Raw genomic sequence first — 13,728 nt, 5'->3', positions numbered from 1 at the left:
CTGCGCAAACTACAGTATTAGTTTTGCTTGGGATTAATGCAGCATGTCAGACAAACTTCTCTGAAAACACGGCTGGAAGCTGGACGTAGTAGAGATGAGCTAATCCAACTGAAGCATCATTGTCCAGTAGCCACATCAGTAGTTTTTAATAAACTGTTGCTTGTCTAGTTTTTATGTTTCTCCTTGTTTCCGCACTCAATGTGAGAAATGCATTAAAGTAATGCCGCCTGTAGTACCATGCCCTGACTGCTTTAGGGAATGGTTCTCACCACATCTGCCGACGAGGTTGTGCCTACTGACTGCTTGCTGCTAAGTGGACAGCTGGCACCCTCCCAGAAGTGATGGGAATTCATCTATCTTGGCCGCGCTCATTGTCAATCAGGCCCTGCTCCTTCTTCAGCCGGACGGACGGCTGGGCCGCCAGTTTGATGTTATTTATACGTAGTGATTTACTGCGGCTGCCTAAACATCTACACGTGCAGAATATGAATCCTAAACAGATGCCTAGAAAGGCTCCGGATCATGGAAAGAATTCAGAATTGCTTCATGTGTATTTCCTCTGTCCTCGGCATCATTGTGCTTTCATAAACACATACGTTTAGGTCTATTAGGCATACTTAGAACTACCGGTTTAACTGCCTGTGCTACAACATTGGTGTTGACTCTCGGGGACAGATGTGTACCTTGTTTGTGTGGATGCTAGTTAGTGGTAACACATAGTAAAAGCATAGTAGCTACCCTACAGATTCATGGTGACCTTCTTTGTGTTTGTTCTGCCAGGCCCCGGAGGTTATCATGTCTCAGCACTATGATGCCAAAGCTGATCTGTGGAGCATTGGCACGATCATCTACCAGTGCCTAACTGGCAAGGCTCCATTCCAGGTAAGTGTCAACTCAAATCTACCACAAAATTAGCGACTATGACCTGAATGTGCTCCAGACATATTACATTCATTGTGTTCATTGTATGATACTATTTTTCTTAATAACGGAACATAATCCGGATCAGGAGTGGACAAAGAAAATGAAAGCTCCTGTCCTCCTTGTGTATCTGCGACCCACTGCTCACTGCTTTTGAGGTAGGACTGGGCCCTCTTATCTCTCGGCCCCCCATGCGGTTGCACATATGGTATGTCAGCCTCCGGTCAGGATTACTGTTCTCATTCAGTGACACCGGTATTCTCCACATTACGACCTTTGAAAGCTGTTAACCTTTGGTTAACCCTGATTAAATGAGCTCAGGCCTTCATCAAGCTCATAGACAGGGTAACAAAAGCCTCGTATGTCAGCACCTTTTAGTAGTTTACATCTCTGAGAGAAATAGACACCTGTCTGTGTAATAAGAACCAGCCACTGTCTCGTGTCCTCATCAGAACTGGGATAAGTACCAGAGTCGAGAATATGGACGGTTCTGTGAGGAAACCCAGTTCCATTAAATGTCTCTTTAGATGGATCTACAAAGAGATATTGATATATAACAGCATGGTGACCCAGTCGGGGTTCATTACCATGATTAGGTTCACGGAGTCAAAATCCTGTATACTTGTCAAAGAACGCCACATATAGATTGTAAACTTCATTGTGGGCTACCTGATTGATTACTCTGTCTTTACAGCTTGGCAGGATTATGCCACTTTAGAAATATTAGGTTATGCAAAGCTTGGTTTCTGGTAAAATGATGTCTATAGTCAGTTGGCTTCAATCTTCATTAAGGTTGGTATATAACTGGACATCACATTTTATGAACACTAACGCTATCTCCATTGTAATTTTTCCAAAACAACCCACATGTTACTTGTAGGCTGATATGCCTAGTCCTCTTTTTAAGGTTATGTGCTGCCAATACATAAGGTCCTCTGCTGTCAACTAAGTTGACTATGGCATTTCTCAGACCACCCAGTGCACATGGTACGGCAGTAGTCCGAGACACACTACGCAAATAGTTGACCACCTTTTGTTCAGATCCCAGATATCCCCATTTATATCTAATCCTGCACGGCACTGGTAATACCATTTGGCATTTGTTGCACTCTATATGTAGACCTATGAAATAAAAAAGATATTAATTTATCAACAACTGTACATCTTCATTTGGCTGATGCGCGGCGTTAACCCCTTCTCTTCTCCTGTTTGAAGACTTGGCACTGGTAGTACTCTGTTTCTACTCCTACATGACACTGGTCAGACTCTATATTTACCCCTACATAGCACTGGACGGACTCTGTCTCTACCTCTACATGACACTGGTCAGACTCTATATCTACCCCTACATAGCACTGGTCGGACTCTATATCCATACATGACACTGGTCAGACTCTATATCTACCCCTACATAGCACTGGTCGGACTCTATATCCATACATGACACTGGTCAGACTCTATATCTACCCCTACATAGCACTGGACGGACTCTATCTCTACCTCTACATGACACTGGTCAGACTCTATATTTACCCCTACATAGCACTGGACGGACTCTGTCTCTACCTCTACATGACACTGGTCAGACTCTATATCTACCCCTACATAGCACTGGTCGGACTCTATATCCATACATGACACTGGTCAGACTCTATATCTACCCCTACATAGCACTGGTCGGACTCTATTTCAATACGTGACACTGGTCAGACTCTATATCTACCCCTACATAGCACTGGACGGACTCTATCTCTACCTCTACATGATACTGGTCGGACTCTATATCTACCCCTACATAGCACTGGACGAACTCTATCTCTACCTCTACATGACACTGGTCGAACTCTATATCTACCCCTACATAGCACTGGTCGGACTCTATCTCTATCCCTACATGACACTGGTCAGACTCTATATCTACCCCTACATAGCACTGGACGAACTCTATCTCTACCTCTACATGGCACTGGTCGGACTCTATATCTACCCCTACATAGCACTGGACGAACTCTATCTCTATCCCTACATGACACTGGTCGGACTCTATAGCTACCCCTACATAGCACTGGTCGGACTCTATCTCTATCCCTACATGACACTGGTCGGACTCTATAGCTACCCCTACATAGCACTGGACGAACTCTATCTCTATCCCTACATGACACTGGTCGGACTCTATATCTACCCCTACATAGCACTGGTCGGACTCTATCTCTATCCCTACATGACACTGGTCAGACTCTATATCTACCCCTACATAGCACTGGACGAACTCTATCTCTATCCCTACATGACACTGGTCAGACTCTATATCTACCCCTACATAGCACTGGACGAACTCTATCTCTACCTCTACATGGCACTGGTCGGACTCTATATCTACCCCTACATAGCACTGGACGAACTCTATCTCTATCCCTACATGACACTGGTCGGACTCTATAGCTACCCCTACATAGCACTGGTCGGACTCTATCTCTATCCCTACATGACACTGGTCGGACTCTATAGCTACCCCTACATAGCACTGGACGAACTCTATCTCTATCCCTACATGACACTGGTCGGACTCTATATCTACCCCTACATAGCACTGGTCGGACTCTATCTCTATCCCTACATGACACTGGTCGGACTCTATAGCTACCCCTACATAGCACTGGTCGGACTCTATCTCTATCCCTACATGACACTGGTCGGACTCTATAGCTACCCCTACATAGCACTGGTCGGACTCTATCTCTATCCCTACATGACACTGGTCAGACTCTATAGCTACCCCTACAGGGTATTTGCAGATTGCATAGTCTAATGTGATGGGTTTCTGAGCTATGGCTTCTTGATGAAGTAATGTACTGTACAGACAGGAAACTGAGGGGTTTTCCAGTTCTGTGTACTTATGAAAGATTGTTGGTGGTCTGATCATCCAGTAAAATGATTACTATGAAGATAAAAATGAAACAATAGAAGTTTTAATTTATTTAAGACGTGTTAAAAAGCTGGCTCCAGTCATAGTCTGAGCCACAGACATAAACGAGAAACTCTTAAACATGCCGGTATCACTTCTGTCAGTGCTGCAATTAAATATCCCTTCTCAAACAGATGAGATAGCCGCAAGTGCAGTGGACCACCTCTCCATTACTGACTCCGTTCTTCAGATAGATGCGAGTCCCAGAGGTGGATCAATTGGTATTTATGGTATATATTGTTGACAGGCTGTAAGTGTCCAAGATGGAGAAACTCCCTAAGGGTATTTGCACATAATATCTTTTCAGGCAAGCAAACAGATGAGGAAGATGCTTTAGGAAAAAACGGTATTTTTTTTCCCCCTGAAGTGTGTTTCTTGTTTGTTTTCTGGGCACTTTTTTGACAATCCTCTGATTGTCCCACTCCCGGTTTTGGCTTACAAATACTGAGGTAAAAACTGACCAAATACTCAACATGTGCACTCGGCCTTAAGGCCTTGTGCACACTTTCAGTATATGGTGAGTTTTTACCTCAGTATTTGTAAGCCAAAACCAGGAGTGGGTAATATACAGTGTGTCCACCCATATCCTATCCACTGCCATTAACTTGGAAACGGCGGCAGCTATAGGCATAGAAGTGGTGTCTAGGTATAGTAAAGTAGCCATACGCTACGCAATGAAACCACTTATAGCGCCACCTGGTGGAAAACAACCGAGTTAGCATTTTTATCTCGAAAACAGAACAAGATAGAGAAAAAAAGTGAATTAAAAAATTGTAGGGCATCATCAATTCAATACGAATCGACACCTTGCATATGAGGTATCAGCGTACTCAACAAATTTTGTGGTCCATTTTATCCTGTTACCCCTGTAAAAATTTAAAAATTGAACCTAAAATAACATTTTTTGTGGAAAAAAAAAGTACATTTTTGTTTTTATGGCTCAATGTATGAAGCACGTGAGGGTTCAAAGTGCTCATTACCCATCTAGATGTATGCTATCGGGGGGTCTAGTTTTCAAAATGGGATCACATGTCGGGGTCATCTACTGTTTCGGCACATCAGGAGCTTTCCAAACGCAACATGGTGTGGCTAACGATTCCAGCTAATTTTCTGTTCAAAAAGTCAAATGACGCTCCTTTCCTTCCGAGTCTTGCCGTGCACCCAAACAGTGGTTTGTCGCCACATATGAGGTATCTGCATGCTCAGAAGAAATTGCCCAACAAATTTTGGGGTCCATTTAATCCTGCTACCCTAGAGAAAACGCAATATTTGAGGCTAAATTAACACTTTTGTTGGAAAAAGTAAAATGTTAATTTTTTCTTTCCACACTGCTTTAGTTCCTGTGAAGCACCTGAAGGGTTAATAACCTTCTTAAATGTGGTTTTGAGTAGCCTGAGAGGTGCCGTTTTTGGAATGGCGTCACTTTTGGGTGTTTTGTGTCATGTAGACATGACAGTGGCTTTGTAAATTTTGTTGTAAAAATGAGAAATTGGTCATAAACTTTGAACCCCTATAACTTCCTTAAATTTGTTTTTCACAAAATTGTGCTGATGTAAAGTAGACATGTGGGAAATTTTATTTATTAATTAATTTGTGTCATATGTGTTGCTGGTTTAAAAATTCAAACTTTGAAAATTGCATAATTTTCAAAATTTTCGCCAAATTTCCGATTTTTTCACAAATAAACGAAAAAATATTGTCCTAAATTTACCACTAACATGAAGCCCAATATGTCACGAAAAATCAATCTCATAATCACTGGGATCCATTGATGCGTTCCAGAGTTATAACCTAATAAAGTGCCACTGGTCAAAATTGCAAAAAATGGCTGGGTCATGAAGGTGGAAACAGGCTGGTGGCTGAAGGGGTTAAAGGGAACCTGTCACTAGTTTTTTGAGTGTTAAATCAAACGTAGCACCTTATGCAGCTCCTGGGCTGCATTCTATGAAGGTGTCACTTGTTCCCTGACTCGCTTAGCAGACTCTACAAATACCTTTATAAAATCTGCCGCAACGCATGTAAATGAATTGTTCTGGTAAGATGGGCATCCTTTTGTTGGTTGGATGGGCGTCCTCTTTTTTGTCTCCTGTCCCTCTTTTTGCTGCTGTTCGCCGTCCTCCTTTGATGATTGACGTGGATGATGCCTCCGTCATCATCCACATAGCTGGGCAACTTTGGGTGCCTGCACAGTCATTCCCAGCTTGTGCAGGCGCACTTCGATCTGCCCCATTGCGGGCAGAGCTGAAAACATAGGTGCGCTTGCGCGAGCCAGTGAGCTCTCTCACAATCTCGCGCCTGCGCTGATAGCTCACCGGCTCACGCAAGCGCACCTATGTTTTCGGATCTGCCCGCAATGGGGCAGAGCGAAGTGTGGCTGCACGAGCCGGGAATGACTGGGCAGGCACTGGATTTTGCCCAGCTACGTGGATGATGACCGAGACGTCATCCACGTCAATCATCAAAGGAGGACGGCGATCAGCGGCAAAAGCAGGGACGGGAGCCGAAAAAGAGGATTCCCATCTGACCAGAACAGTTAATTTACATACGTGGCGGCAGATTTTATAAAGGTATTTGTGGGGTCTGCAAGGGGAGTTAGGGAACAAAGTGCACCTGCATAGCATGCAGCCCAGGAGCTTCAGAAGGGGATACTTTTGGTTCAATACTGAAAAAACTGGTGACAGATTCCCTTTAAAGGGTTTTCACAAGAACAAAGTTCATTTTAATCAATAGAATCTTGAATCTTGGAATAATAAGTTCAACAATTGTATGTGTATAAAAAAAAATGTTCCTGTGCTGAGATAATCTTATATATGTACCCCTGCTATGTACTAAATGCTCAAAAGAATGAGCACATGCATTTTTATGCAAACAATGACTTACTGTGCGTATGGTCAGGTACTTAAAGGGACTTGTAATGGCCATTTCTGACCGTACAGGGACATGGTCTGATTATACCACATCTCCTGGACCAGGGAGGACGCAAAGTAGTATATAGGCATTATACCATGGAATCATTGCTGATTCTTTTTGTGAGGTAAAACATTTCCCTGCCTGTTTAAAAAATGTTTTACCTCAAAGATAGAATTATTTGCAATCCCATGCTGTGATGTCTGTACGCTTTTTTACTTCCTCCCCGGCCCAGGAGATGTGGTATGATCAGACCATGTCCCTGTACAGTCAGAAATGGCTATTACAGGCCCCTTTAAGTACCTGAGCATATGCACAGCAAGTCCTTTTTTGCATAAAAATGCATGTGCTCATTCTTTTGAGCATTTAGGTAGCGCTTTTTCAGGTGGTTTTCGGAGCGAAATCCATCTGAAAAAGATGTTGTGTGCTCATACTCTAAGGGACTGGAATTTGAAAGAAGTGCGCTTTCCTTTTTCTGTGTATGAGTGTTCACTTTAGGAGGGTATTTTTTTTCTCTCGGGTATTTTTAGTCAGTCATCTGGCCTTGAAGTTACATATTACAAATCCCCAAATAACGCACTGATCCGAGTTCTTCTTGTACTCTGTGTACACAAGCAAATCCTAAGTAAAAATAGCACGTGTCCATGTTATATTAGCCCTCAGAGAGCCACACGGCAAGGTTAATTGATTGTTGCTCACGTATTTATAGATCATTGACTCATGAGCATTAATAAGGAGAGAATTCACCACGTACGATGGCTCTGCCCTCTGCTGGAGACACAGCCCCATTGGTCACTGGTAGAAATGGCCGTCAGTGTGACTCGAGGAATAAGGACCTCAGGCTTGTTTTGGCCTGTCCTGGAGTTATTGAAAACTCTCCTCTGGTGACCTCTCTAGTTCTCTGCAATCATTGCATTATATGGGTCTGTCTAACATGTACAGTGCCTTGCGAAATTATTCAGCTCCTTTGAATTTTTCAACATTTTTCCACATTTCAGGCTTCAAACATAAAGATAAAAATGTTAATGTTATGGTGAAGAATCAACAACAAGTGGGACTCAATTGTGAAGGTGAACAAAATTTATTGCTTATTTTAAACTATTTAAAAAAATAAATAACTGAAAAGTGGGGCGTGCAATATTATTCGTCCCCTTTACTTTCAGTGCAGCAAACTCGCTCCAGAAGTTCATTGAGGATCTCTGAATGCTCCAATGTTGTCCTAAATGACTGATGATGATAAATATAATCCACCTGTGTGTAATGAAGTCTCCGTATAAATGCACCTGCTCTGTGATAGTCTGTGTTCTGTTTAAAGCGGAGCTAGCATCATGAAGACCAAGGAACACAACAGGCAGGTCTGTGATACTGTTGTGGAGAAGTTTAAAGCCGGATTTGTTTACAAAAAGATTTCCACAACTTTAAACATTGCGCACTGTGCAAGCGATCATATTGAAATGGAAGGAGTATCATACCACTGCAAATCTACCAAGACCCGGCCGTCCCTCAAAAATGTCATCTCAAATATGGAAAAGACTGATCAGAGATGCAGCCAAGAGGCCCATGATCACTCTGGACGAACTGCAGAGATCTACAGCTGAGGTGGGAGAGTCTGGCCATAGGACAACAATCAGTCGTACACTGCACAAATCTGGCCTTTATGGAAGAGTGGCAAGAAGAAAGCCATTTCTCAAAGATATCCATAAAAAGTGTTGTTTAAAGTTTGCCACAAGCCACCTGGCAGACATACCAAATATGTGGAAGAAGGTGCTCTGGTCAGATGAAACCAAAATCAAACTATTTGGGCACAATGCCAAACGATATGTTTGACGTAAAAGCAACACAGCTCATCACCTTGAACACACCCTCCCCACTGTCAAACATGGTAGTGGCAGCATCATGGTTTGGGCCTGCTTTTCTTCAGCATGGACAGGGAAGATGGTTAAAATTGATGGGAAGATGTATGGAGCCAAATACAGCACCATTCTTGAAGAAAACCTGTTGGAGTCTGCAAAAGACCTGAGACTGGGACAGAGATTTGTCTTCCAACAAGACAATGATCCAAAACATAAAGCAAAATCTACAATGGAATGGTTCACAAATAAACGTGTCCAGCTGTCAGAATGGCCAAGTCATAGTCCAGATCTGAATCCAATGGAGAATCTGTGGAAAGAGCTGAAAACTGCTGTTCACAAACGCTCTCCATCCAACCTCACTCAGCTCGAGCTGTTTGCAAAGGAAGAATGGGCAAGAATGTCAGTCTGTCGATGTGCAAAACTGATAGACACATACCCCAAGCGACTTGCAGCTGTAATCACAGCAAAAGGTGGCGCTACAAAGTATTAACTTAAAGGGGATGAATAATATTGCACGCCCTAATTTTCAGTTATTTATTTTTTTACAAAGTTTAAAATAAGCAATAAATTTCGTTCAACTTCACAATTGTGTCCCACTTGTTGATTCTTCACCATACCATTAAAATTTTATCTTTATGTTTGAAGCCTGAAATATGGGAAGAGGTTGAAAAATTCAAGGGAGCCGAATACTTTCGCAAGGCACTGTATATTCTGATTCTAGGTATAGAGTCCTATTCACTGAGTGTACAGGTCAGCTCATGTAAATCACCTGTTCTTCACTCTTTTTCGCTTACAGGCGGCTGATGCAATTTTCTCAGTTTATTACCCCTATCCTCTCCTGTAGATAATTGACAAATTTTGGATGTAGTGTTATTATTTGTCATCATTACACGTGGATTTCCTGGAAAGATTTCAAAGTTTGTTCCAAAAAAAACAAAGTATAAGCTCTATAGCAGATTAAAAAAAAAACCAGCACATGAAAACACACAGCAGGTAGCCTTCATCCCATGACTCCATGACTTTCTCTTTTCATTTTATTTTTTTTTTAACATCACCTGTGATCAGAATTTAAAGGGAACCTAATATATGTCTTATTTTGGTCCTGCAGCTACTTTGAATATAATATACGGCTATTGGTGTCTTTATTGTTAATTTTGATAGAATGGTAGACTAGGAAGCAAGAGAGTTATAAGGAACCTCCTGGAGAGTTATAAGGAACCTCCTGGAGAGTTATAAGGAACCTCCTGGAGAGTTGTAAGGAACCTCCTGGAGAGTTGTAAGGAACCTCCTGGAGAGTTGTAAGGAACCTCCTGGAGAGTTGTACGGAACCTCCTGGAGAGTTGTACAGAACCTCCTGGAGTGTTGGAAGGAACCTCCTGGAGAGTTGGAAGGAACCTCCTGGAGTGTTGGAAGGAACCTCCTGGAGTGTTTGAAGGAAGCTCCTGGAGTGTTGGAAGGAACCTCCTGGAGAGTTGGAAGGAACCTCCTGGAGAGTTGAAAGGAACCTCCTGGAGAGTTGGAAGGAGCCTCCTGGAGAGTTGGAAGGAGCCTCCTGGAGAGTTGGAAGGAGCCTCCTGGAGTGTTGGAATGAGCCTCCTGGAGAGTTGGAACGAACCCCCTGGAGAGTTGGAAGGAACCCCCTGGAGTGTTGGAAGGAACCCCCTGGAGTGTTGGAAGGAGCCCCTTGGAGTGTTGGAAACAAACTCCTGGAGTGTTGGAAGGAACCTCCTCGAGTGTTGGAAGGAACCTCCTGGAGTGTTGGAAGGAACCTCCTGGAGTGTTGGAAGGAACCTCCTGGAGAGTTGGAAGGAATCTACAGGACAATTGGAAGGAATCTCCTGGTTAGTTGGAAGCACCTTCTGGAGAGTTGGAAGGAACCTCCTGGAGGGTTAGATGGTACCTCCTTGAGAGTTGGAAGGAACCTTCTGGAGAGTTGGAAGTAACCTTCTGGAGAGTTGGAAGTCACCTCCTGGAGAGTTGGAAGGGACCTCCTGGAGAGTTGGATGGGCCCACTTGGAGAGTTGGATTGGACCTCCTAGAAAGTTGGATGGGACCTTCATGGTCTTTACCAGGGGTGCTTGACCAGAGGACTCTCTGAAGGCTGCTCTGGATCATTACCCTATGTGCTCCGCCCCTTTGTAAAGACCATGTACATTAGCAATAAATAAAAAGTCCCATATCTCTAGAAGCATATGACATTTTAAAAGAGAAAAAAGTGGAATACTTGGGAGCATTGGGAATAAGAGCAAAAACTGGCGACTTTTATGCTGGTGACAGGTCTTCTTTAATTATTTTTCCTCTGGACAGCTTATCAAAAATACCCAAACATGTCATTTTTTTTTATGGAAAAACCATAGTGAAACATGAAGATTTTACCCAATAAATGTCTATATCTTAGAATATGTACATGAACATATCACTAGAATTCATTTTCATAGATTGTTTCATAGATAGTTTACCGACGATTAGCCCATAGTATTGCATTAATCGCTAGGAGTAGTTTATTTTCTACAAAACGCCATGCTTGATGGTTTTTAGGAATTCGCCATAAAGTGGTTTGAATACGGACGGTGGTCTCTGATCGACATGTTTTTGTAACTAAAACTGACTTTTGGGTCCAAAAAGAAATATTGGTAGAAAATGGAAATCTTTATAACTCACTTCCCTTGAAGTGTGATGAAGAAAACTGTATACACAACTATGAAATGTAGGTGCTTTTTCTCTATACAGTAAGTTACTATATCAGCAGGAATGTGAGACCTCGACCTGGGCCCCACATGTTTCCTGAAACGCAGCTCTCAAGGAAAACTCAGCAGCTTCTCTCTTCAATGTTAACGCTTTTGGTAACATGGAAACCTAATTCCTGTTTACGTCTAGGGTGCCCTCGGCATTTGACTTTCTAAGAAATTCCTATTCCACTCCCTGTGTAAAGTATACGGTGTTTTGACTTTTTGCTCATAAGAGTTAAGAATTTGGAAAATTGCAAAGTGACAAAATAATATTATTTTTTTACAAAATAATATTCCGCTTATTAAAAAATGTAAAACATTTGCATATGGCAAGTCTCTTGAGCTGTCCACTCATGTTAGGTGTCAACACATTCCACCGAATTCTGTATTCTTCATTATTCTGCTTGTATTTCTATGAAGCAAAATTCAAGCTGGAGAGTGTCAGGGTTTACAGTCCACAATATTAATGAGGGGATATCCAATTTTCATGTGTAATTCTATGGGAATGGTCTAGATTATATAGTATGTCCTTCTTTTCCAAAATTATATTGTGATGCCGTGTGACCTCCTTTCAGGATAAATCCCATCCCAGCTATGAGGTTTGCCGCTTCTATAATAATGTGACATGTCATGGATTTCAGATTTTAATTGACGTGCAGTCATTCTCTTCTACCTGAGATCTGCAAATACAAAGCATTGAAAGTGTGTGGAAAAAGAAACGTTACACAAAGGGAGTTAAATTAGCCAGGAAAAAGATGTTACCTATTGTATGGTTTTATGCTTCATACATCCAGACTTTTCATTAGCCTAAAGGGTGCTTTACACGCTGCGACATCGCTAGCGATTGCTAGTGATGTCGAGCACAATAGCACTCACCCCCGTCGTACATGCGACATTTGGTGATCGCTGCCATAGCGAACATTATCGCTACGGCAGCGTCTCATGCACATAGCTGTGACCGCCGAACAATCCCTCCTTCAAGGGGGAGGTGCATTTGGCGTCACCGCGACGTCACTAAGCGGCCGGCGAATAGAAGCGGAGGGGCGGAGATGAGCGGGACGTAACATCCCGCCCACCTCCTTCCTTCCGCATTGCCGGTGGACGCAGGTAAGGAGATGTTTGTCATTCCTACAGTGTCACACATAGCGATGTGTGATGCCACATGAATGACAAACAACATCGTACCTGTGGCAGCAGCGATATTAAGGAAAGGAGCGACATGTCAACGATCACCGTTTTTGGACGATTTTGCGATCGTTGATCGTTGCTCCTTGGTGTCACACGCTGTGATGTCACTACCGGCACCGGATGTGCGTCACTAACGACATGACCGCGACGATATATCGGTAGCTATGTTGCACCGTGTAAAGTCCCTTAAAGGTGGCCATACACATTAGATAAATGTAAGCAAAACAGGTAGATTTGGGATTTTTTTACAGGGGTTGTCTCCATGTGACTTGTGAATCCTAACAGTGCTCACAGTGTATGCATATTGTCAAGTTCTCTGGTGCCGGCAGCAGACTGTCATGTGACTGCAAGTATGTGATTTCCATACATCTGACCACATTCAGACTAGACGTATAGACTTGTATTGAGTGAGTCTGTTCACGACTAGTTGGCCTGTGTCCACATGTATGCAAATGTCATACTTGCAGTCATTCGCCCACCCACTCACAGCACCGAGGAATCCTAACAGTGGCACACTTCATGGTCGTGATTCACATAGACTCATAGCGTAACTTCATGCTTTAACCCAAAGCCCGGACAATTCTTATAATATATATGGGGTTCTTTCAATTCTCCCCCAGATTAAAAGAAAAAAAAGATCAGCATGTTCAATTTCTGCTTGAGAAAAGCCAATGTGGCTACGTTCCCACAATAGGTATTTTGTTCATTTTTGATGTTACAGATTTTCTACAGCATTTCTGCCCCTATTACTAAATTAGGTTACTATTACCAGCCTCAGGTGATGTGACTATTTAAAGGAGATGGGAGTGGTCACAAACCGGCTGCACTGGGGTGAGTTAACTAGGAGCTACTAGCAAGGAAAATGTCATTAAAGCCCCTTTCACATTGCGTTTCAGTGGCTCCGTCAGTTCATATGTCCGAAATCCCGCTCCTCCCCCCACAAACGTGTTTCGAATGTATGTGCCGACTTTTTGCAGGCGGAACCCGAACGTAGTCTGCTACGTTTGGGCATCCGCCTGCAGAAAGCGTATAGACCCGAAAATGGTGCAAGAGAGAGTATACGCTTGCTCTGTCTGCTCCATTATACTCAATGACCATGTCGGCGCATACGTTTTGTGGAGGGAGGGTGGGATTTCGGACGTATGCCCTGACCGAGCCACGT

General features: G+C 43.0%; 1 protein-coding gene across 2 annotated transcripts in view; it reads left to right on the top strand.

Annotated features, from left to right (window-relative positions):
• Positions 1-13,728, top strand: part of ULK1 (unc-51 like autophagy activating kinase 1) — a 158,812-nt gene that overhangs the window by 66,587 nt on the left and 78,497 nt on the right. For both annotated transcript variants that reach the window (XM_075322133.1, XM_075322125.1), the window contains exon 8: positions 781-882. In XM_075322133.1, the coding sequence (XP_075178248.1) occupies positions 781-882 (102 nt within the window). The remainder of the gene's footprint in view (positions 1-780; positions 883-13,728) is intronic.

Source organism: Anomaloglossus baeobatrachus, chromosome 1, assembly GCF_048569485.1.
Source record: "Anomaloglossus baeobatrachus isolate aAnoBae1 chromosome 1, aAnoBae1.hap1, whole genome shotgun sequence".
Lineage (NCBI taxonomy): Eukaryota > Metazoa > Chordata > Amphibia > Anura > Aromobatidae > Anomaloglossus > Anomaloglossus baeobatrachus.
The sequence above is the reverse complement of the archived record's forward strand: the minus strand, read 5'-3'. Positions and strand labels throughout refer to the sequence as shown.